Source organism: Poecilia mexicana, unplaced genomic scaffold (genome assembly GCF_051168715.1).
Source record: "Poecilia mexicana isolate PSO_F unplaced genomic scaffold, ASM5116871v1 scaffold_7, whole genome shotgun sequence".
NCBI lineage: Eukaryota > Metazoa > Chordata > Actinopteri > Cyprinodontiformes > Poeciliidae > Poecilia > Poecilia mexicana.
In genome coordinates this window covers 6,566,483-6,589,968 of record NW_028263376.1, presented here as the reverse complement: position 1 = coordinate 6,589,968, position 23,486 = coordinate 6,566,483, and the positions used below count along the sequence as shown (strand labels likewise).

The 23,486-nt window shown below is 39.3% G+C and overlaps 1 protein-coding gene across 2 annotated transcripts; it reads right to left on the bottom strand.

Moving 5' to 3' along the window:
* Positions 1-977: 977 nt before the first annotated feature.
* On the bottom strand, positions 978-22,308 carry tbc1d22b (TBC1 domain family, member 22B). 2 transcript variants are annotated; one of them, XM_014973643.2, is made up of 14 exons: positions 21,994-22,308; positions 16,343-16,399; positions 14,949-15,138; positions 14,679-14,844; positions 13,030-13,197; positions 10,639-10,709; positions 10,290-10,418; positions 10,115-10,180; positions 9,351-9,465; positions 7,976-8,082; positions 7,823-7,898; positions 7,612-7,739; positions 5,255-5,350; positions 978-4,152 (listed from the first exon to the last, which is right to left on the bottom strand). In XM_014973643.2, the coding sequence occupies exons 1-14, from the start codon at positions 22,047-22,049 to the stop codon at positions 4,024-4,026; spliced, it is 1,554 nt and encodes a 517-aa protein (XP_014829129.2). In that variant the 5' UTR covers positions 22,050-22,308; the 3' UTR covers positions 978-4,023. The 2 variants fall into 2 exon arrangements, with proteins under 2 accessions (XP_014829129.2, XP_014829130.2); XM_014973644.2 differs by lacking the exon at positions 16,343-16,399 and having other exon boundaries at positions 21,994-22,307.
* Between the last annotated feature and the right edge of the window lie 1,178 nt (positions 22,309-23,486).

Below are 23,486 nucleotides of genomic sequence, written 5' to 3'. Positions count from 1 at the left end.
ACAGTAAGAGGAGTTACCCACACATGGAGAAACATGGAACAGTGGTAAAGCTTCCCATTGGCTGGTGGAACAAAATTACCCCAAGAGCTCAGTGAAGAGTTATCCAAGAGGTCACAAAAGACCCCAGAGCAACATCTAAAGAACGGCAGGCCTCTCTGGCCTCAGCTAAGGTCAGGGGTCATGACATTAAGAAAGAGACAAAAATGGCCTACATGGCAAAGTTCTCAGATGAAAACTTTTCCAGAACTCACCTTAATGACCCTCAAGACTTTTAGGAGAAACATTCTGTGGACTGGCGAGACAAAAGTTGAACTCTTTGGAAAGTGTGTGTGCTGTTAGATCTGGCGTAAAAGTAACACATTTCAGAAAAACATCAAGTCATCAGCAAAACGTGGTGGTAGTGTGATGGTCTGGGCTGCTCTGCTGCCTGGAAGATTTGCTATGACAGTGGAACCATGAATTCTGCTGTCGACCAAAACATCCTGAAGAAGATCGTCTGTTCACCTCGGGCTGAAGCCAACTCTACTCCTGTAGAAGCCTCAAGTTACAATTTTAGGGAAAGACAGGTTGGGCTAAACTGATTTTTATTGAGTATTTTGCGCTGCTGAATTAAACTCTACTGACTGTCCTCTTGCAGACAGTGTGGAAAAAAACCTTTGTCTTCACATAGTTTTAAAAAAGAACATATGAACTTTTATTCCATAAAATCTGTTTGAATATTATTTTATACAGGTTTATAATTAATGTGCATCTTTTAGTTTAGCTAAAATCATGATATAAACTTTTACACTTTGTGCATTATAACAAAATCCCCATGAAATGCACAAACAGGACATGGATACTTTTAGGCCGATTACTTTATGGTTCGACTCATTAGATCCAACATGCAGACTGTTGAAAGCCTCAAAGGTTTTTGATGAAAACGTTTGTCAAAAAACAGACAAGAAAACTTCACATTCAAAAACAAGACACCGAAATGAATAATAGCAATTAGTTTAATATAAACAAAAAGAATGAATATACAGCAGGAACTGTAATGATTTATTCATTTAAGGCTAAAGCCAGTTCTGACAACCGAAGCGCCTCAAAACATTTTGCGTTGGCCCACAACATATTTGGCTTCATATGTTGAATCCACATCAACGCTTCATCACCCCTAACTAACATTTAGTTCTTCACATCACATTTTTCGAGAACAAATGACATTTAAGTACGTCGGCGTGGATCGAACAACACCGTCATGGTAGTGACAATCAGCGGACTCGCCTGAATGAAGGAATGAATGTAGTTTTAAGGCTACAGGTAAACTGCAACACTCACAAGACATTCAGAGTACTCCATGAAGATGATGAACCTCAGTATTAAACACTAACTGTACCCTAAGTGGTGTAAGACGGAGCCAGATCGTCTTGGGAGTGAAATGAGGTTTAAGTACCGAAACATGCCTAGTCGCACCTTCAACTCTGAAACTCATCAGCTGACTGAATTAAAGTGTGAAATCTTCAGGACTGCAGTCCAGTGTTTACACTCCATCAGAGGTTTTCATCCAGACTGGCTCCGGTTCACATGAGGATGAAAACAAATGGTCACATAATACAGAGCATTCATGCTGTAAAGCTGTGCCGTTACCACACAGTAAATAGACGAGTGAGAACGTAAATGTTTAAAACGACAACATTGTATGAAACAAACTTGGATCAGAAAAACAAAACAAAAAAACCCACAAATACAAGTTATAGAACCTTCCAGGAGTACATTGCAAATGTTCAAAACAAAGGCATCATCATGGATGTTCAGCTGCTCTGGGCTGTGTTCAGTAGCAGGTTAAGACTAAACGTCCTTCAGTACCAACAAGCATGAAAAAAAAAACAAACAAAACAACAACACAAAAAAAAAACCAACACTAATTCCGTTTTACGACTGTAGAAATGATTCTTACTGGAGTGGAGAAAAGTTCATCGTGCCAGAACCGAATGAGGAATCACTGGTCTGGGAGGATGCACCGTTATTTTACTACAAAGCAAATATAAAGCAGAACACAGACGACTAAATGATTTTAACAGCGGAACATTATGGCTTTTAAAAATATACCTTGAAGCCGTTAAATGACTTTGCTATCAACAGCATATATTTTTAAAATCAAACAGAAGAAACAATTCTGGATTCTGAGTGATTAACATTTCTAAAGCAAGTACAAACACAGGTCTCTGTTAAAAATAATTTGGAGACCTTAACGACACATTGCATCGTTAAGACGGTGAGATCAATGTGTAGTTTGGCTAAATGTTGGTTGGTTCCCAGTTAGCTGGGTCTCAAAGATATGAAGGCTTCTAAAAGAAAGTATTCAGAAACTAGACTTTACTAGAAGCAATGTGCCTAGAAAACAGAAACTGATCGAGAAAAGAAATTAGGGATGCACCAATTGCAGTTTGCTGGCCGATCATCAATATTTAAAAAGCCTGACCTTCCGATTCAGATTTTGTTTTTCACACTGATGGTGAAGCAGAAATGATGCAGGAAGACAGAAGAGCAGAGAGCAGTGGTCAACTCCACAGGCAATGTATCGCTGGGTACTTTTCTTCTAAAATCAATACATCATAGATTTAGCAATGATGAAGTCATTTCAGGATGACGATAACGCATCTTGTTGCAGAGTAAAAATGCCTTCTCTAAAAAAACAGGGCAGATCAGCTAAATTAACACGTTGGATGTCAACCCAAAAGAAAATTGAGGGTAAAATAAAAAAGGCTGTGCACAACAAGTCTTTCTCCTGTAAATTTGATCTGCCAGCTGCTCTCTGATGACCTTGAAACGAGACGGAAACCCCATTTTCATACTAGCAAGGTCCAGAGGAGATTCAAGGACTCCCCATGTTTTTGATTCGGGATTCTACGAGTTCCCTCTACTAGAGCTGAAAAGAAGAAGTGCCGATAATTACAACAATTTCACTCAGCCGTGTTTCCCAAAGCAAAAAATGTTCAGTTTTTCTGTCACATTTGAATTAATTTTCTGGCTACAGATTAAAAATGAATGACCACCATGCAACAAAAGTGATTCCATATTGGTCTGCAGGAGTTATAACTCAGTGGCATCAAGAACGGTCGACGCATTTCGTTTTTTGAAACTAAAATTGGGTAAAACGTCACGTTATGCTTTATTCACAACCACTAAGTTGGGGTAATTTAAAAGTCACCTTAACTAAAAGTTGTACTTTTAGTTAAGGTGACTAACTAAAAGTCTAACTAAAAGTTAAGGTATTATTTAAAATACCTTAACTTTTAGTTAAGGTATTTTAAAAACAAGGTATTGTTTAAAGTAATTATACCTTAAATATAATTTTATACACTGAAAAGGGAAGCTGAACCCTCTAGAAGTTGATCAAAGTGATTCACAGCCAGGAAAGGAGCTGGGTTTTCAGCTTTTACCTAAGCAAACTAAAACATGAAATGAAACTCAGACATTTCTTCTACAATGTAAAAACAGGAAGGTAATTCAGTCCAAACCCAGGATTTAAAAGGCTGATTGTTCCCAGCAGATTTAGTCGGAGGGGAGGGGAGTCGGGGTCTTCGTTGTGCTTCCCATTTAGAACAGTGTCTGACTTAATAAGCTTAAAATGAGGGGGAAAACAAACAGTAGTTGCTTGGTTCTTACAGTGTTTCTTTTGTTTTAGAAAAACAAATATAAAATAGAATCTGCAGATGCCACTTAAAAGGAGGATTTCACAAACATTCACCATCCTTTAAAATGCCAGCATGTTTTTCTGAGAGGAAGAAAAACTAAATACATGTGGTTGATATACTGTAACAGTCTGCTGATGCAGTGCAGCACGTCGTCTACTGCATGTAGTCCAGGAAATTCGCCGGAGCTTCATGGCTCCGCTCAAAAATCCGAAAATCACGGCGAGACTCTGCAAACTTCATCTTCACAGCATAAAGTTAAGTTTATCCCACCGTCGGTCTGATCAGGGTTGCACCAAAAATACTGCTCAGGTCCTCGCAGTCACAGGCGCGTTTGATTCGTTGCCTATCTCTTGTAATGGTTGGGGGCGTCCGCAAACATGTACTTGAGTCTGTAGGCTTCGGCCAGGAGGAGACCCACTTCCTCATTTCCCCAGTGGATGGTTGGGAGGTTCTGTAGAAGCATCAGGAGGCTCTGAAGGAAAGAGACAAATTATGTGCTGACATATGGAGGGAAATGCAGCGTGGAGAAGACGCCCTGTCGACCCAACATGCGTCTTTGTGATAAAGTTGGCAAGAATTTATAAATCTTTAATCGTGTAAATTAAAGATTTATATGCAGACAGACGGGAAATAAAGAACGTAATCTTCTTGTCAGGAAATATGAGGATGTGCAGCCGTACGTGGATGAGCCTCAACGACAAAATATTAAGCCGAACAAATGAAGTCGTCGTAAACAACTTATTGGTGCTTAGAGCAGAGATGCATGTACGTCTGTGCAGTGTGGATTTGTGACGGATCTTTGCGTTTCCATTACAAATGTGCGCAAAACTTTGATATGCCGCCCATGTTGAAAAAAGTAAATTTTACAATTGTGGTGTTTTTCCATTAAATAAGAAATTAAATTAAAATCACACGCGAGTAAGTTTGTTCATGATAAACGTCATTACATTTGTTGCTGCCATGATTTTTAAACAGCTACTTGAGATGTATAAAAGTATTTCCATTACAGTTTTGCAAAATAAATCTATTTTGAAACGTATAAAACAAAACAAAACAAAAAAACTTTATCCCAGCTTAAAAATTTTTTTTTAACCTGGTGTGTTTCCATCCAGAAAATTTATTTTCGCACTTTCAATTTTTGCAATTTGATGGTTAATGGAAACACAGATATTAAAGGAGCACTGGTTCGGTGTCAGAAGATGGAACAAACACTTGGACCTGGGTGGGGGATAAAATTATTTTTAACACAGTGAGATGGATGATGGTCGTTTTAAAATAGATTACCAAATATCAATACATAATTATTAGAATTAGAACCAAATTTTGAGGAATGTAATAGGCGGAACTTAGAAGTGAATTTCACAGCAGATCTTTGAATAATCACTCTATGCTAGCAAGCTATTAGCTAACTAGCAAGTTCAGAGACGTTGGAGTAACAGGATGTTTTACCATTTCTCGTTTTTCAAGAGTCTTTTCAAAAATAAATATGAGGAAGGTTTCTTTAAATAATTTCTTTTAAATCATCTTTTTTTTTTGCATCATCGTTAAATAAAATCAAAGACTCCCATCAATACCTGAAAGTCAACCATGCAGAGGATTTCTTTGCGCCACTCGATGAGAAATGCAGCACACACATACAGGTGGAAGTGGGAGAAACCTTCAGCTTCAGCCTGTGGAAAGTACAAACACAGCGGATTGTTACAACACACCTTTACCCACAAGTCTTTGCTGCAACACCTGGAGATAAATCGGGAGGAATTACAGACTTAAGGTCCTTCGGCAAACAAAGGACCAAAAAACATTTGTCTTTGAATAATCACTTTATGCAATGAGTGATTCTCAAAGAATCTCTCCCATAGAAAAGTGAGTATGCAGTACTGTATACCGAGTTCTGTCAGACTATCAAATATTAGCTATGGAAAAAATTAACCCCATCTCTGAAATGCAGCGTTTTATTTCACTCCTTCATTGGCTTTGGTTTAAACCAGGACAAAGTGAGCTGCAGGATGGACTGATATTCATATAAAGTGGAGTAAAATAACGTCTCCTAGGATACACATGATTTAAAACAACAAAGATCGAGTTGGTTTTATTCCATACAGTTTATCAGCTGTAGTTCTAGAACAAGTTTGGGACTGATACAGATATTATTGGGATCAGTGCATTTCTAACAACATGCAGCAGCCTTCTTTCAGCCAGCTGAACAGCAGTGTACAGAATGTATTCATTGCTATCCGAATGCAATCAGTTCATTCACGGGCAAAAGTTGTGCGAATGAGGTCTCCATTTTAATCAGCTGATTTTCCACCTCAGAACCATAAGTGTTTGGGTTTAACTGGTCGGTCCGAGTCATCAGGCAAAGAGACAAACATCCCCGTCCAATCGGCTGCCAGGCTCATCTGATGCAGATCCCAGACGTCAGTGTGTGTCTACAAAGATAGCAACACTCCAATACAAAGGCCGGTGCCAAACACATAGCAGATACAGAGGGGAAAAAAAAAACTGGATCATGAGTAGAAACAGAAGAACATTTACCTCTTAGGAACCATAATCACAAAAACTAATTTGGTATATGGGTGAGAAATAATAGCATTTTTTCTTTATAGTTCTTTTCTTCGTTTTCCCTTTAAGCAGATTGTGTGTAAACCAGCCAATCATCACCCTCCTAAAGGCTGGAGTGAAAACTAGATCTCTAAATGGTAAGCTGAGGTTCAGCTCAGCTAAAAATAAAAATTAGGTGTGTTTGCTTATCTGTAAGCTCCATGAAGGTCCATTCACTGGGGCAGAGCTATGCCAAGACTTTTAATTGGTTGCCCCAACACTTTATCAAGAAAAAGATTAATATGACGTCAAGAGCAAGAAGCTGATAGGAGTTGAGAAATGTACCAGATCATTTTCAGTTGGATTTCATAATTTTTTATTTTTTTTCTCCAGTTTATTAGTTTTCTACCAACACCAGATCAGTGACTGTCCAGGAGCATGTCCAAGGCTGGGGCACACATTTATGTCTTAAGACCATTAGTGTGAAATCCTCAGTTGGTTAGAGCAGAGGAGGCAGCTCTAACACTGATTGGATTTCTGCATGTTCTAGATCAGAGTTTTCCTGTCCTGACCGACAGGCCTGCCCGTCACTGATGTGACCGTGACCAAATCTAAAAATGTTCCTCACCGTGTTAACAGGTTCTGTGATTGTTCTATAAATGAACTGCTCTGAAGCAGGAAGGCGAGTAAAGCCCAACGGACGGGGAGTCTACGCCTCCATCACCACTAGAGATGCATCCATCCAATATCAATATCTGCATCGGTCCTGATGATGAAAACAATTCCAGACAGGGTATCGCTGACAATGTGCCTGACCAATAAGGGCGGATCTATTCAGTTTAATTCTATACTTTGTGCTCTGAGTGACGTCATGCTTTATTTATTTCACATCATAACTAGTAATGTAAACAATTGCACTTTCTGAACCAATTGAAAGATGGTTTGTTGCAGTTTATTTTTTACATGTTTGACCAACGTAGTCAACCTGTTGTTTTTAATCCGTTTCAGTTTCTTTATTATTTGTTTTACATTGGATGTTATGTTATTTTATTATGTTAAAGTTGTGATGTTTTTACACGTTTGACAAAGCTTGTGAAGCTATTGGTGTATGCAAGTGTGCTGCACTGGTGCAGAGTTATCAATACATCTGTAATTCAGTACATTTATGTCTGTGTTTAAAAAAAAAAAAAAAAGAGAAAAGTTTTAAGTAAATTCAGCTGTTTTCCTGCATCGGAATTGGCATCTGCATCGGTAGTGAAAATAGTGGATCGCTGCTTCCCTAATCACTGCTGGCACAGATTTCCTTCGTGCATGAGCACGGTGAGGAATACTGTGAGGAATACTGTGAGGAAGACCTGAATATCTAAATATCTGAAGGAGAGAACTCCACCTGGTAGGTGTCCCACAGACGAATGGTACAACGAAGTGGCAGCTCCCTCATCAGCAGGTTGTTCATCCATCGAAACGCAAACTGCAGGTACTCCACCTCGTATTTCTTGAAATGATTGTGAATATCCACTGAAGACAGACAATAAACAATTAAAAAAAAAAAAGATTTCTCATGATTTCTGTTGGACTGAACAATTCGCTCATCTCCTCACCATCTATCCGGCTGACCAGCTCCTCCAGCGCCTTCACCTTGTTCTGGATTCCAGGCTGGGCGAAGGTGTAGTTGTCCTGGAAGGTGGGCCATGTTATTTGACAGGAACACAGACAGATGACCTGCAGCCTGAGAGCCGAGCGTGCGTCCTCACCTGTATGCCGTCCAGCAGCTTGCTCATGCACCAGAAGCTGTCGGCCTCGATGTTCCTTTGGGTCTCCAGAGGCAGAGCCGCCACGTCAAAGTTCTCCACATCTTCCGCTAGGATGAGAACGAAAAAAATGAAAAGATTTCTTGTACAGTAGCAAGATTGTAAAAGGAATCAGCTCATTTTCAGCTTGACAATTCAACAGTGCTAATTGGTCCCCCAAAACCCGATGAAACGGCGGAAAATTCTACGTCATGCTGCTGGCACTTGGCGACGACTCGTAGGTGGAAGCGACGGCGCTGCCCAACACAAACAATGACCCGGTCGGAACACGGCGCGCTAAATAATAGAAGATAATTTAACGAAGCTTCGAGGCAGATCAATTTTCCTCGAGGAATTTTAATAATCGAGGTGGTAGAATCATTTGAGGAATCGTTACAGCCCTTATAGTTTATTTAAACTGGACCCTATGAAATCTATTTTATGCTTTTCAAAATTCAGAAATATAACAGACTGCTGTGGTCAACAGAACATTTATTTACAAGGTGTTAAATAATTGTTTCCCCTCATTTCTTTGAAGTACTCAAACACTGAATGTTGTTTTTAGCATAAAAAAGGAAAATCTCCCTTTTCAAAATGCTTTGGAGTTGAACTGAATACCAAAATATGTATCATATTAAAAAAAAAACTTCCATAATGATCAGGATGTTTGTTCATTTTTATTTTCTCCACCTTCACTGAAGTAATGACTGTCTGTGTTTTGGCGTTCAGCCTTCATGTTCCTGCGACTGCATGGGCACAGGTCATTCGAGCAACACTTTTAGCTGATAACGTGAAGAGTTAGGAAGTGCGCTTTTATCAGTTTGAGCTTTCGGGCAGAGCATGCTGACTTTGGGAACGTTTAAGCATTTTGGACATCTCAGGATTAAATCTCTCTCGAGAGCCAAAATGCAATTTGCCTTGAAAAAGAGATACATTTTATATAAACATGTATTAAATGAAACATATTTTGAAAATTAAGTAAGACACACATTAACTAAAGAGAAGGGAGGAGACTGAAGAGGACTTTTATTTATATAGATGGACCAAATTAAACATATTTTGGAAAACTAAGTATATAAAGTCAAAGCTATTTCTGTTTTCAGATTTCAGATCAAAATGGATCAAATTTTTGCAAAAGAAAAAAAAAAAAGCTTTTGTAGAATGAGGCCAGCAATGTACAAGGAGAAACTTCAACACCCTAAATACAAGAGAAACTAGAAGCATCTAAAGTCCAGACAAGCAAATCGAAGTTTTGCAAAAACAGAAAATTCATCTCTCAGATCAGTGCATCTCTGTATTTTAAAAAACATATTATTCTCATGAGCATAAATGAACTTACTGACAAACTCGGACAAGAAGACGACAAAAAAAGGTGTGACCAAGTCGTTGATGCCTTGGACGTATCCGCTGGCTGGATGACGGATGGCCCAGATAAACAGAATCCGCTCAAATACCTGAAGACAAAATGACAAAACTCTGTTTTAAAGGAACAACATGCTGTGCAGAACAGAATCCTGTCCTGTTTTCGCTTTGCTGTTGCAATTTTGTAGCCGTTTCTCAGGGCTGAGTTTGTTGCTACATCCCAAACATTCAACCAGAGTCTAAATTTGACTGTTGAAACAGTCAAATTTAGACTCATTATCTACAAAGTTTTGTACAAATCTTTAAAAGTTTTGATTGTAGCTTCATAAAACGAGATTTGAGGAACAGAATAAGCTCAGTCAAGCTTCGTCTCAAAGTGAACTTCCTCTTTTTCTCCTCAGTGACTAAGCAACACAATATTTCACCAACTTCCCCTAGTTATAATTTTTTTTAGTATTAGGTCTCGTCATCCAGTAATTTGAAGTGTTATTGATTTTTGATGTGTGAAGCTGATACTTCCAATCTGATGAGTACGATTGTGAAATTGCTCTTTGCTTCAAAGTGCTACAATTCCTGATGCTTTATTGAAAAGTCTTTTTTCCCCACAAACCAATAAAGAAGAAAAATGGAGAAAATTAAGCTTCATGCGTGATCCAATTATTAATGTATTTGTCCTGTAGTACCACTGATGTAGAGCTGGACCTTAAACTCTCGGGCCGCTGGATTTCTACTGGACCTCACCTCTTGGACTGCAGGCTGCTGGAACAAAGGGATGAGCGGGTTGGTTCTTGGAATGTCAATGTGGATCTGCCAGGAACAAATAATGAAACTTAGGCGACGGTAGATAATCGCAGCGTTTCTAATTCATTTGAAGCGATAACATAATGCTTCCACACCACACAGATGAGATCTTTACCTGTCTGTATGTGTCTTTATAGTGCTCATCTGTTCTGGAGTGATAGTATTGCTCTATGAACCCAAAATACTCCTCTCTCTTTCTCTTCAGGACCAGCTCTCTGCGCTCCTTGTTGGCCGGCAGGTAACCCTGAGAGGAGCGAGAACAGAAAAGAAACTTTTTTTCCCGGGGAACAGAACAAGCTGGCCGAGGGAGATAAGAGCAGTGGGAAGATAAGGCTGCTGCTGAAACGCACAGCTGCTGACACCAAACGAACAGGAAAGGAAAAACAAACTAAACAAAAAATGAAGCTCTTAGTACTGAATTGTGAGTTATGTGATGTTGCAAAACTGAAGGTCGTAAGCCTTACAGAGAGAAGCCTCCACGTGATTGGTCGGACTTCTCTTGGTATTCCCGACCAGCTGTGCTTCCGCAGTTCTTCTGTGATGGCAGAAAGCAAAACAGGCCAATCAGATCAAAGCTTGGTTTCACATTAAGTCCAGAGAGCGGCTGCTTCAGCTGGCTGCAGGTCAGAGGGAGCTATATTCAATTCCTTTTCTTGAACAATTTTCATTAAGGACTTATTAAAGTTTTCCTCACAGACGCTGGATGATATGTGGAACTTTTATCTTCCTGTTTGATTCTATTTTAGGGTCTATCTGGAGGAGAGATTACAAAGTTTTGCAATAATTGTCAGAGTTCAAGCTGTATTTAGTGTGAAGCTCCTGACCTGCAGTCACTAAAGGTTCCACTCAGACTGGGAACAGCAGCATTCTGGGAGCTTCTAAGAGGCCATTTAACGACCACAAACAAATAAATCCAACGACTGATCCACTGGATGGATGATATTTTCCATAGTGCAAAGTTATGGTAAACATAATTATATTTTAGTTGAGTGTTTACCTGTCTTAAAAAAATTTATAAACCACATTAAAAACAGTAAGGGTGCACTGATTGCAGTTTTCTGGCCGATCGCCAATTACAGATCTTTAAAAAATCATAAGTGATTCTTGAGAATAGGGACAAAATGGGTTTTAATTTTCCCATATTTTTTTTTTATTATTTCTCAACCTTATGTATGCAAATATGACAAATAATGTTTAGAAAACATGAAGATGCTAAGGTACAGGCTCCCAGTTGCGAATTTTTTTTTTAAAAATTACATTTTTAATCGACCTGACCCAAAACTTTGTCATCACCATCTGACAAAAATAAATCTAAAATGATTTTTAAAATACCCCATTAGTGATATTTTTACTCAATTTACAGACAAATGCTTCTCAAGAAATAAAATAAATATTATTTAAAACAAAAAACAAGAAAAAGTCCATCTGATGGAGTTGACAGTGCATGACGGAGTTGACACAGAACTGAAGGTGGTGACAAACTAGTGAGTAAAATGAAAAACTTGGTACATGTGAAGTAATGCAATTCATGTAAAATACATTAAAATGAATTAGTTGCACAATTAAGTGAGATTTGACAACAATTTCACTGAAAGAGTCAGAAAAACTCTGATGGAGTTGACATCTGACGGAGTTGACGAAATGCCAAACTACCTCAATTTACATGATGTTATTCTGAAGGAGGCCATATTGTAGCTCGTCAGGTCCATGAAATCTTTACAGTTTACCAAAATTAAGCTTTTATTTCTCAAAATTTCATCAAAGTTTTGTAAATTGTCAGTTATGGAGTTGACACATCATGGTTGTGACAAACAACTTAGGAATAAAACAGAAGAAAAAACTAAAGAATAACTTAAGCTAACCAGAGCTAACTAGCCCTCCTAGCAAAGGAAGAGAAAAAACAACGTCATGGGGTCCTCAGAAGTTCTGGTGCCCCCCAATAATGCCTGATTTTTTTACATTCTTTTCATTTCTGACGGTGTTGACAAAAACTAAGGACAAATTTCAACGGACTTGGAAAATATCTAAAAATTATTTTTAATTCAATTTATCGATACTTTTATAATTATTTATATGACTACTTATACTTAATTGTCATAATATATAATTTTAGTATTTCTTTAATTGTTTTAAACTATAAGAATGTGTTGAGTTCTGCTCCTGGACAAGGGCTTTTACAGGCATCATCCACCGACTACAATGTTTAAAATAAAAAAATATTCAGCAAAAAAAAGAAAAATATACATTGTTGTGCTCACATGACCCAGGTTAATTTAGTCAGATATTTGAAAAAAATATATTTTGTGTATATTTTATTCAAATTTCATGCTTTATCCATAGGACCTGTTTTGTCCCTATTCTCAATTCCAATTTTGCCTAGTATTGATTTTTTTTTTGTCTGAAATTTTACTAAATATAGTAAGAAAGTTGCTGAGTTGGCAATAGTGGGGCGATTATTGTTAACTGCAAACATTCAGACTTGACCTGTTGGGTGGGTCAGTCAGTCAAACAGCTCTCACGGCAGAGCAAAAGAGGACAGTGGTTGATTTTTAGACATTTGTGAAGGTAGGTAAGATCAGTAAGTATCGGCTGATCTCCCAAAATTAAGGAATCTGGCGCCAATTTAACAGTGCACTCCTCAAAACAACAGAATAAAATGTATATTTCCAACGAATCAAAACCTCAATATTACACAATAACGCTTTTGAAGTTTATCCCACTGCATTTTCTTATTTGGGTGGAACAAAAACACCATGTGTGATTTCTGGACAGGCTTTACAGAACAGATGGGGCATCGCTGAGCATGTGGAGCTGAGTAAGGCGGCACGCAAACGTCTTTCCCTCTTCAACAGTACCTAGGTCAGTGTTGGGACTGGCCAGCAGCTGCTTGAATTTATCCAGGCGGCTTTTCTCCCGCACCGTCATGGGTGGAGCCCCTGACGCGTTCTGATCCGAGATACGAGCCACCAGAGGGATGATGGGACGCACTGGGAGAGACTGCTGCTTCTGCAGTGAGGAGCGGACTGAGGAAAGAAAACAACAAACAAACAAAAATGAATATCGGTAAAATTCTCTTCAGATAAAAGAACACAGTAACTGAACAACCACTGTGTTTTGGTTTTATGACTTAAAATAAGATCAAAGGATTAATTCGCAAGAGCCTGAATATTCAGCATCCAGGTGACGTCTGAGCAGAGGTCCAGGTGTTCGGTGAACAGCACATAACTATTCATGTGGCAGATGCTCCTCAACGTGAAGCTGTGCATTATTCAAGATATTCACCCAGCAACCCACAATGTGCCTGCAGGTCACAACACTAACACACTACTGTGCAAAAAGTTTCAATCCACATATTCTATTGATGTAGATTTCAAAGCAGAGGGGAAAAAAAGTACATACCTTCATAGAAACATTTACACAGTACGACATACAGTACCTTGGAAAAGTATTTCCATCTCTTAAACTCTCTCACCTTTGTATTCATGCTCAAGAAAAACACAAACTTTAATCTATTTTAACACAACATCTGTGCTAAGATGTGTTCAGGATCAAATTTTGAAATGGCTCCGTTGGGTTTGGTGACATATTGTCATCTGGGAAGGTGTTGGAGTGGTTTCCTGTCTACAATCACCAAACACTCAGGTACTGCAGTCGAAACCTGGGTATGTGGGAGATCAGTCAGTAATTCAGAGATCAAGGCTAAAACATCACGAACAATGGAGATCATTCACACCTATAGCGCTCTACAAGGTCATATGCAGCCATGTGTCTCAGCAGGGGTTGGCACTACTACTTAAAAAATTAGTTTTGCCAACATTAAGCAGTACACCAACATGCTATTTAGCAGAAGCTAATGCTAACGCACTAACTTTTGACATGACTTTATTTTGTATTTATTTCTTGTTTGAAATAAAGTTATTAGGGGAAGAGAAAAGAGAGAACAAGAGGAAAGGAAACTGAACTGCTGCACCCACTGGAAAATAAGAGCATGAATGTAAATGTCCAAGAAGAAATAACAGCCAAAACGTCAACATAGATGTCAAACTTTATTCAGCTGAAAGTTTATTTATTGGAATTAACCGATTGATTCCTTCATACTTTTTGAAAGATGATTTGTTATTTATTGTGATTTATGTATACATATTTGTCTTGGGTAACCTTTTATATTTAGACTCCAAGTCACTAAAAACCTGATTTGTTACCCAGTTTTGTAAATCAATTTGGACTTTCTTTTTTTTTTTGTCAGAGAACATTTCCAATGATTAACAGAATACCAGCAGCAAAAGAAAACTCCTCAAACACCTCCGGTATTTAGTGGTTGTGTCTGTGGACTGGGACGCGTCGTGTCAGGCATATATTTAAGTCCCCATAATCTCTACAGACCTACCTGCAGGGTTAAGTCCCTTCTAACAAAGTCCATAATTAGCTTCAGCATGAATCACAGCAGAGGCATCTGAGGAACTCTTTAAGCAGAATGAACTGCTGCACGATATCTACAACGCACCTGAGGTCGTGTTGAGATCTGCGTCACTACTAGACTTCACAAATTTGCCGTTGACACGCTCACACTCCGAGCCGTCATCCGTTTGGGAGTTGTGACCCTCGTCCCTGGGTGGAGTCAGTATGTGAGGCAACACAGGCTCCGTTTCACCCGTCTGATGCCGCAGTTGCTAAGTGGACGCAGAAACAAACAAAACACACCTGGATGAGAATCTCTCACCGTTCCAGACCAGCCTGCAGTTTTTCAGTGAGAAACAGGAGGTCTTGCAGATACCTGGTTGTGCACAGACGTCAAGTCCTGGCCTGAAGGCGTAAAGGAAGCCGAGAAGGGTGTCCCGCAGAAGTTGTCATCCTCCTCATCTTCAATGTCCCAAGCATCGTTTGTGCTGCAAGCAAACTCGTGGAAGCTGCAAGCTTTTTTAGACTTAAGGTTGTTGAATTTTGGCTTTGTGTCTTTTGGGTACCTGCAGGTTGGAATAATGAACAAACAGGAAATGAAAAAATGATGTAAGACCTGGTAGATCTCATTGATGGATGAATTTTGATTTACACTAAATTTTGGAATAATGTCTGATGAACCAAGGAATCAGCTGGTGAGGGGAAAATCAGACCATCTTTTTGGCTTACCAGCCCTGTTTAGTTATCGACTGACTGGAATCTAAAAAAATAATCAAAAAAAAAACTCTTGGCAAAGACACTACAAGTACATACTAGGGCCAGACTAAAATATATTTTTTTCTAAAATTATGAGATTAAAGTGATTTTATTTATGACACAAAAGTCCTAATAGTAAAATAAAGGTAAACGGTAAAATATTACCAGATGAAAGTCGGCAAAGCACAAGAAAAACAGTTTTAACAAGAGCAAAGCTTTTATAGTCATCGAGCTGTAATGTGACCAGATCGTCGAGTCTGTGGTTCACTCAGAATAGACTCAGTCGTTGCTCAATCGTTTCAAATTCCTGCAGATAATAATTTGATGCTGATGTGTTAAAAGATTAAGTATGTCCTATTTGTAAAGCCGAAACCAAAGTACTACTTCATAACGTGCTCTTCATTTTAATCTTTCATGAAGTTGTCATCATAAAATTACTACTTCATTCTTCTAGTATTATGACTTTCTGATTACATGAATTTATTCTCATTAATTTGACTTTATTGTTGTATGACTTCTCGTATTATTATGACCTTATTCTGGTCATGTTATGACTTTATTCTCCAATTATTCCAACTTTTCCCACGTACTATTACGACATATTCCCGTAATATTATTACCATAACAGCTCATGGCTGAAAGCCTAAAAAGAAATATTCTGCACTCTGCTTAATCACTGACATTAAAGAGAATTTGGAATTGGCTCTAATCTTTATTTTTCCCTTGGAGTATTAAAAAAAAAAAAAGAAAGAAAAGAAAAGAAAATAACAGATCTGAATTAAGAAAAAAAAATCTAATTGATGCATCTCAAAATAATGCAATAAAGAAAAGGAAACATGAAATACCGGTTCCAAAAGCAGAACTAAAGCAAAATGTAGTAATTGGGTCACGGTTTCACAGCATGCAGTACACAAATGTACTCAAAACATGGAACGACTGCAAAGACCAGTAAAAAGGGCAAATTAAATGTGTCCACGTGGCATGCAGCAGCCCAGGCGTGCACTGAGCACTTACGTGCGTCGCAAACGGGGATCGAGAGGTGGATGCTGTGCTCCATAAACTGGCTGCACGCTGTGGATGATAATGTAAAAATGCAGTCACCTCGACGTGGAAAAACACTTGTAGCTAACCTGAGGGTAAGTGTTCACATCCATCGTTTAATGATTGCTCAGAAGAATGCTGGCGGTGGCACAAACTGTCCTTCGTGGCTTTTATTCCTCCCCCCCAAAAGCTCATTTATTATCTCAATTGTCCTAAATATGACAGAGTACAGACACAGCATTACAGCATTAAATTTGCTTTTCCCACTCATATGTGAGAATTAAATCAGGAAGTGAACAAAGTTGGGAAGAAGGGCCAACATCAGCGGTTTCCACAGTTGGGTTTGAGACCCCATCTGCTGTCAGGTGTAATATCGAAGTCGGAGGTCTTCTTCAAAAACCATCTTCAATGACAAAAATGACAATTTGTTTTCTATAAATGTTGAAAAAGATTTTAAAAAAAGCACAACAGTATAAATAGAAGCATCCTACTGACCAACATACTGGCTGTTGGCCCCGATTGTTTTCTCATTGTAGCACTTTTTAACTACGGTAACTTCGTAAGAGTGTTTACATAGCAACCAGGAGTCAGGGTCACTGAACTCTCCCATTTTCATTTTGTGACTCAGAAGCTGAAAACTTTAGGAAGCTCTGGCCTACATGCTTCTGTCTTATTTCATTTTTCTACATATATGTAATGATATTTTTTTGATGCTTGGGATATTCCTCTGAAGGTATTTTTAATTTTGAGTGACAGGTTCAAAGCCAGAAAGTGTTGTGTAAAGTAATGTTTGTTTAGCTTCAGTATTTTTGTTGACCACTCTTTCCTCTGAGTCAGACTGTAGTTCTGCAGTAAACAGAAGTAGCCGACAGCTTGCAGGGCGGCCATGTTGTTCCCCTCCCTGTGGTGGGCAGTATGTTCCGCAGACAGCACAAACTTAAAGCTCAGCTTTCTATTTCCCTTCCAACTCTCTGGCAACCGGGAGCAAACAAGGAAAAGTCACAATTCCCACTTCATCCTTTGTTTCTTCAAAGAAATCCAAAGAAATGTCGCCCCCCTCATTAACCCCGTAGTGCCTTATAAAACTCTCCACGACTCTTAAATCAAGGGTGTTCAAAATCTGGCTTGGGGGATATTTGCCACCCTTGTAGTGATTCTGGGCAACCCTCGATTGCAACACAAAACTGGCATAAACTTGGTTTCCCAGCTCAAGGTAGGAGGTTAAAAAAAAACTAAAGAATTTTAATCAAATTGCAAAAAAAGATGCAGACGTATTAAAGTCTTCTAAAAATGAAATGTACAATACAAAGTACTCGTTCTTCAACAACCATGTTTTATCACTTTTATGTTAAATTAATATAAAAATGGGTCTGGCTCTGGACTAAACCTGGCTAAATAAAATTATGAAATGAAAATCACAGGAAGTCTTGTTGCAGTTTGCCACAAGCCCTGTAGGGGACATAACAAGGTATAAAAACACAATTATCCCTTCTGTTAGAAAACAACAACATGACCACGAAAGACTGATCTGACTGGCAGCGTTTTATTGGAATACAACCCCTGGCAAAAAGTATGGAATCACCAGTGTTGGATGAGCAGTCATTCAGACATTTCATGCTGTAAAACAAACTCGGATCAAAAACATGATACAATATTAAGGTCATTCCAAAGTGCAACTTGTTGGCTTTCAGGAACACTCAAAGAAATGAAGAGAAAACATTGTGGAAGTCAGTGAATGATACTTTTATTGACCAAACACAGGGAAATAAATATGGAATCACTCAATTCTGAGGAAAAAAGTATGGAATCACTCAAATTGGAGGTAGAAAAAAGGACACACCCAGTCTATTTCCTTTCCCTAAATGGACACCTGCCCCAGATTAGATGTGCCCGTTAGTGTGCAGTTCAAAACACCTGCAGTCATGACACCTTGGAGGGCTGCTGGACGAAGTGGAGTGGCGAGAACCATGACTCCAACAAGAGAAATGTCCCTTGAAACAAAAGAGAGGATTGTGAAACTTCTTGAAGAAGGTAACCCTTCACGCATGGTTGCTAAAGATGTGGGCTGTTCACAGTCAGCTGTATCCAAGATATGGTCCAAACACAAACAGCATGGAATGGTTGTTAAAGCCAAGCGTACTGGTAGACCAAGAAAGACATTAAAGCGTCAAGACAAACAACTAAAGGTCATTTGTCTTGAAAACCAAAAAAGTACAACTAAACAGATGAAGCATAAATGGGAGGAAGCTGGAGTCAATGTATGTGACCGAACCGTAAGAAATCGCCTAAAGGAGGTGGGATTTCAATACAGGAAAGCTAAATGAAAACCAGCATTGACACCTAAACATAAAAGAACAAGATTCCGATGGGCTAAGGAGAGGCAATCATGGACTGTGGATGACTGGATGAAAGTTGTCTTCAGTGATGAGTCAAGAATCTGCATTGGACAAGGTGATGATGCTGGAACTTTTGTTTGGTGCCGTTCCAGTGAGATTTATGAAGAGGCCTGCCTGAAGAAAACAACCAAATTTCCACAGTCCTTGATGATATGGGGCTGCATGTCAGGCAAAGGCACTGGGGAGATGACTGTGGTTAATTCTTCTATCAATGCACAAGTTTACATTGACATTTTGGACAGTTTTCTCATCCCTTCAATTGAACAGATGTTTGGAGATGATGAAATAATTTTCCAAGATGACAATGCATCGTGCCATAGGGCAAAAACAGTGAAGGCATTCCTTGAAGAAAGACACATTCAGTCGATGTCATGGCCTGCAAATAGTCCAGATCTCAACCCAATAGAAAACCTGTGGTGGAGATTGAAAAAAATGTTCCACAAGAAGGCTCCAACCTGCAAAGCTGATCTGGCAACTGCTATCAAAGAGAGTAGGCACCAAATACTGTTTGTCCCTCATCAAGTCCATGCCTCAGAGACTAAAAGCTGTTATAAAAGCCAAAGATGGTGCAACTAAATACTAGTGATGTATTTTGAATGGTCTTTTGTTTATGTGTTTTTCATGATTCCATACTTTTTTCCTCAGAATTGAGTGATTCCATATTTATTTCCCTGTGTTTGGTCAATAAAAGTATCATTCACTGACTTCCACAATGTTTTCTCTTCATTTCTTTGAGTGTTCCTGAAAGCCAACAAGTTGCACTTTGGAACGACCTTAATATTGTATCATGTTTTTGATCTGAGTTTGTTTTACAGCATGAAATGTCTGAATGACTGCTCATCCAACACTGGTGATTCCATACTTTTTGCCAGGGGTTGTAGCTTACAGTAAGCCTTGTGGCTGGGAACTGGAGCTGCTGGTTATCTGGCAGTGCCAGAGTCTGTTGTTTACAACTGTCAAGCTGACTTTATCAGCAGCAGCAGCGAGGACAGGGAGCGAGCGCAACCCCCCCAGTCTTCCTGTTCAAACATCTGTTGGTGTCCAACCTCCGTGGTTAGATCCGTCTGTGGGACAGAGAGAGAGTCACGCCCTCTCCTTGGTAATCTTCTCCTCTCGGGTTTCCCAAACAGACTCAGCTCCCGTTTTCTTCCTGCCCCGCCCTCTGACAGTTGAAACCAACACATCAGCTCGTCAGTCAGTCATAAAAACACGCAGCTCAATGTAGGTGAAACACACAGCTCAGCTCTTCTTAATGAGGTCCAATGAGTTCTGATTGCTGCGTGTGCCAGTGGAACTGCAGGTAGAACCTTAGTGGGTGGTTGTGATGTTTGCTGGTTCCAGCTGTTAGGCTTATATTTGAGATGACCAATGAAAAACGCAGCAACGAATCGGACGCACGTCCATTTATATTTTGAATAATTCTTTGATTTATTTATTTTTTTAAGAAAAAGCCAGGTAATTTAAGTTTCACAATTTTATGCACATACGTATTTTTGTTTAAATAAATGGTGAACCGATCGGCCGGCCGGTTTATTGGCATTGATTTCCCTAATGTTGGGAGATCAGCCGATACTTCCATGTGAAGCCAAACTTTTCCTCCAATCTTTATCTATCTGATAAAAAAACAAAACAAAAAAAAAACAAATCAATCACTGTCCTCTTTTGCTCTGCTGTGAGAGCGGTCTCACTGACGGACCTGCCCACCGGGTCATGTCTGCATATCTGCAGTTAATAATAACGACTCCACTGTTACCAATTCAGCAACATTTCAGACAAAAAAAAGAATTGGTTTTAACCAAAATTGGAGTCGGCAAGTCATACTTTGTAAAGATCGGTACTCAGCCAGAAAACTGCAATTGGTGCACCCCTGGTTAAAATATAAATTGATTCCATTTGTTTATACCCAAATATCTCTAACAAAAATCACACAATTATCTTTACTATAGTAAAATCCAGTCCCTCCAGTTGTTCTTGATTTCTGCAATCGTGGAAATTCACGCAAAATCAGCAAATTCCTACATATTTTCATGCTACTGCAACACTAAGTAATTTAAGAGAATTTGAGAATTCATTAGCAAAAACATGAGATTAAAGTGATCCTAACTCCCACCTGCAGGTGACAATATTTCTTACTTCTTGCCACACTTCTGCCTCAGCCTTACTTGTCAAACCATAGTCCATTTATCTAACAAAAAAAAAAAAATCATCACATTTACCATCATATGCAAGCGTGGGAAGAACTTATTTTGCGTAACTCACGATAATATACTTTTGGAAGAGGTTTATTGAAGAAAAACTATGCAGAAATATTTATTCTTGCCATAAAGCTGGGGTCAAACTGGGGTCAAACTGGCAGATTTAGAATTAAATTAATTTTTAGCTATTTATTTTTTTACCAACATGTTTCTTCTCACTAATAGTGAAAAGATTTTAGAGTCTGGCAAACAATTTGTGGTGGCTGACAGCAGACAGTGTAGGAGCCTTCTTTCAGCCAGTTGACAAGCAGTGCATAGCAACATTTATGGAGGGACACAAAATCACAACAGTATAAAGGAAATTTGTTGCAATTTTTAAACTGTAACTTTTTAAAACTTGGTATTGATGCTGGCAATCGGCATGTGGCTAAATCAGCCTGTGACTAAATGTTTTAAATGCCCATCATCTGCTGTGTTTGTTTCTACAAAGAAATCACTTACACACAAAGCTATAACTCCTAATGATAATTGGGGGCATGGGGGTTAAAAAAGAGCTTAAACGTTATTTCACTTCATGACCCTAAATGGAGGCTCGCTGAACTCCAGTTTAAAGCGGTATTTATAAATGAGGGTGAATGGAGTCCATTGTGTTGCAGCAGCTGTCAGCACAGACCCAGGAAGCATACGGCGGGCGGATGGTGACAGATGACACCCCCACTTTAACACAAACCGCAGAGAATAAAGTGATGGAGCTCAGTCATCTTTTGGCTGACAGCACAATCAAATGAAACCTCTCTGACGTGCTACAGCAGATTGACTAGAAACGAGAATAATTTGCGCATTTAACTATAATTACTTCAAGCAGTTACGTCAACCGTTTAATGTCAACCAAGGATTCTGTTCCCACACATATTGAGCTTCTCTCATTGTGCGCCAAACACGACTTTCCTGTAGATTTTCCTGGCTACAATAGTCCGGCCGAAAAGTTAGCACTGGAAGGCAGCTATGTTTTGATAAGAATGAGACAACCAACCTTCCGGGAACCTTAGTGTTTCTCCTCCAGAAATTGATCCTGTTGTCGGTGGCCATACTCGGATAGCACAACCCCCTTCAGCCCAACACCGAGCCCGGCTCCGCGTACCATGAAAGCGCAATAGGGCAAAGGGGAAGGGACGGCTTCCGTGTTTCACAGCGCAGCCCCGCTCAGCTCTCTGTGGGCAGCCTCGGGGAGAGTTCAAATGATCCGGAGATAAGGCGATATCTATCGTTCTGCTGCGAGGATGAGCAAAGTGGCTCACTGGAAGCCGCCATCTTGGGGAGCAACGGTCGAACCGCGTGATTGGCTCGAGGGTCGAACAGGTGCGGTGAAGGTGGCCAATAGCAGCAGATGTTGTGCTGGGAAAAGGAGGAAGAAGAGAAATAAATTAGTAATACAAATGACCAACAGACAGAGAGCTGGGTAGAGTAGCGAAAAGGTGTACTACAGGAAGAGTAGCATCATATTTTTACTCAAGTAAAGGTGAAAAGGCCCGTAATTACTCAAGTAAGAGTACAAAAGTATCTGATGTAATATTTTAAAATATAATGCTGACAGACAAATATATAAAGCTGTGATTATTCTGGTATTTTAAAACCAAAATTATGCCCCAACATTACATAATGTAAAATGCAAATATGTTTCTCAAGTTTTATGGACATTCATTTATTCAAGTGAGCCTACCACCCGCAGAGAGGAATGTTGGGATCCTGAGTGGTAGGTGGGACCATGGATCATAGTGCACTAATTCCTGATGGCCTAACCTGGCTTTGGTTACATGGAATGTGTCACCTCAGTGGAATGCTGCTGGTTTCAAAGTCACCTCCTGGTTTCTGCCAACCAGTGCACTGTGCATACTTTGGAAAGTAAACATAAACATACAATGTGTCTATAATTTCTTAATGTTTACCAAAACTCGGCTGATTTGATAGAGAACAGTTTCCATAAATTTCAAACAGTGAATCTCCTAATATTTTGCCTGAACATCTGATCCTGCTATCATTTCAGGGACAAACACGTAAAATAGGAAAACAGAAAAGCAAATAATTGTTGGAGCTCATCAAGACAGCTCAATTCCTCTACACTCCCTGGTCAGGCGGGTCTGGTACATATAGGGTGAATGTTGCCCCTAATGCCCCATATCCCAGCCACCTCTGTTTGTGGATCTATTGCCCTTAGAAACATTCATGTCTTAATGACGCAGCCAAACAAAGGACCAACAGTCATTTTTGATTGTTATTATTATTACAAGAGCCTTGTAATGGTAAACTGTTTTTTTGGCTTAACACCTACCTGATGAACTACCTGTAGCAATCCGTAGTGGGTTATGATGAAACATCTGACTGTTCATGTGGCTGTCAGCTGTGTTGATGCCTGTATGTTCATAGATTTGTTGAGATAAATAAGTATGTGACCCAGATCCACCCCTTTATTTATTATTTAACCAGCACCATCTGGCTGGTATGTCTATTGAAGCCTATTTTACAGCA

Bases quoted from the DNA above. Each gene is read 5' to 3' on its own strand.
- tbc1d22b (XM_014973643.2), bottom strand. From the start codon at position 22,049: ATGGCCACCGACAACAGGATCAATTTCTGGAGGAGAAACACTAAGGTT. The intron at 13,198-14,678 runs GTGCGTTGTAGA...TTCTTTCCTCAG, and splicing joins AGATCTCAACACGACCTCAG to TCCGCTCCTCACTGCAGAAG. The intron at 10,419-10,638 runs GTAAGGCTTACG...CGCTCCTCTCAG, and splicing joins TCACGTGGAGGCTTCTCTCT to GGTTACCTGCCGGCCAACAA.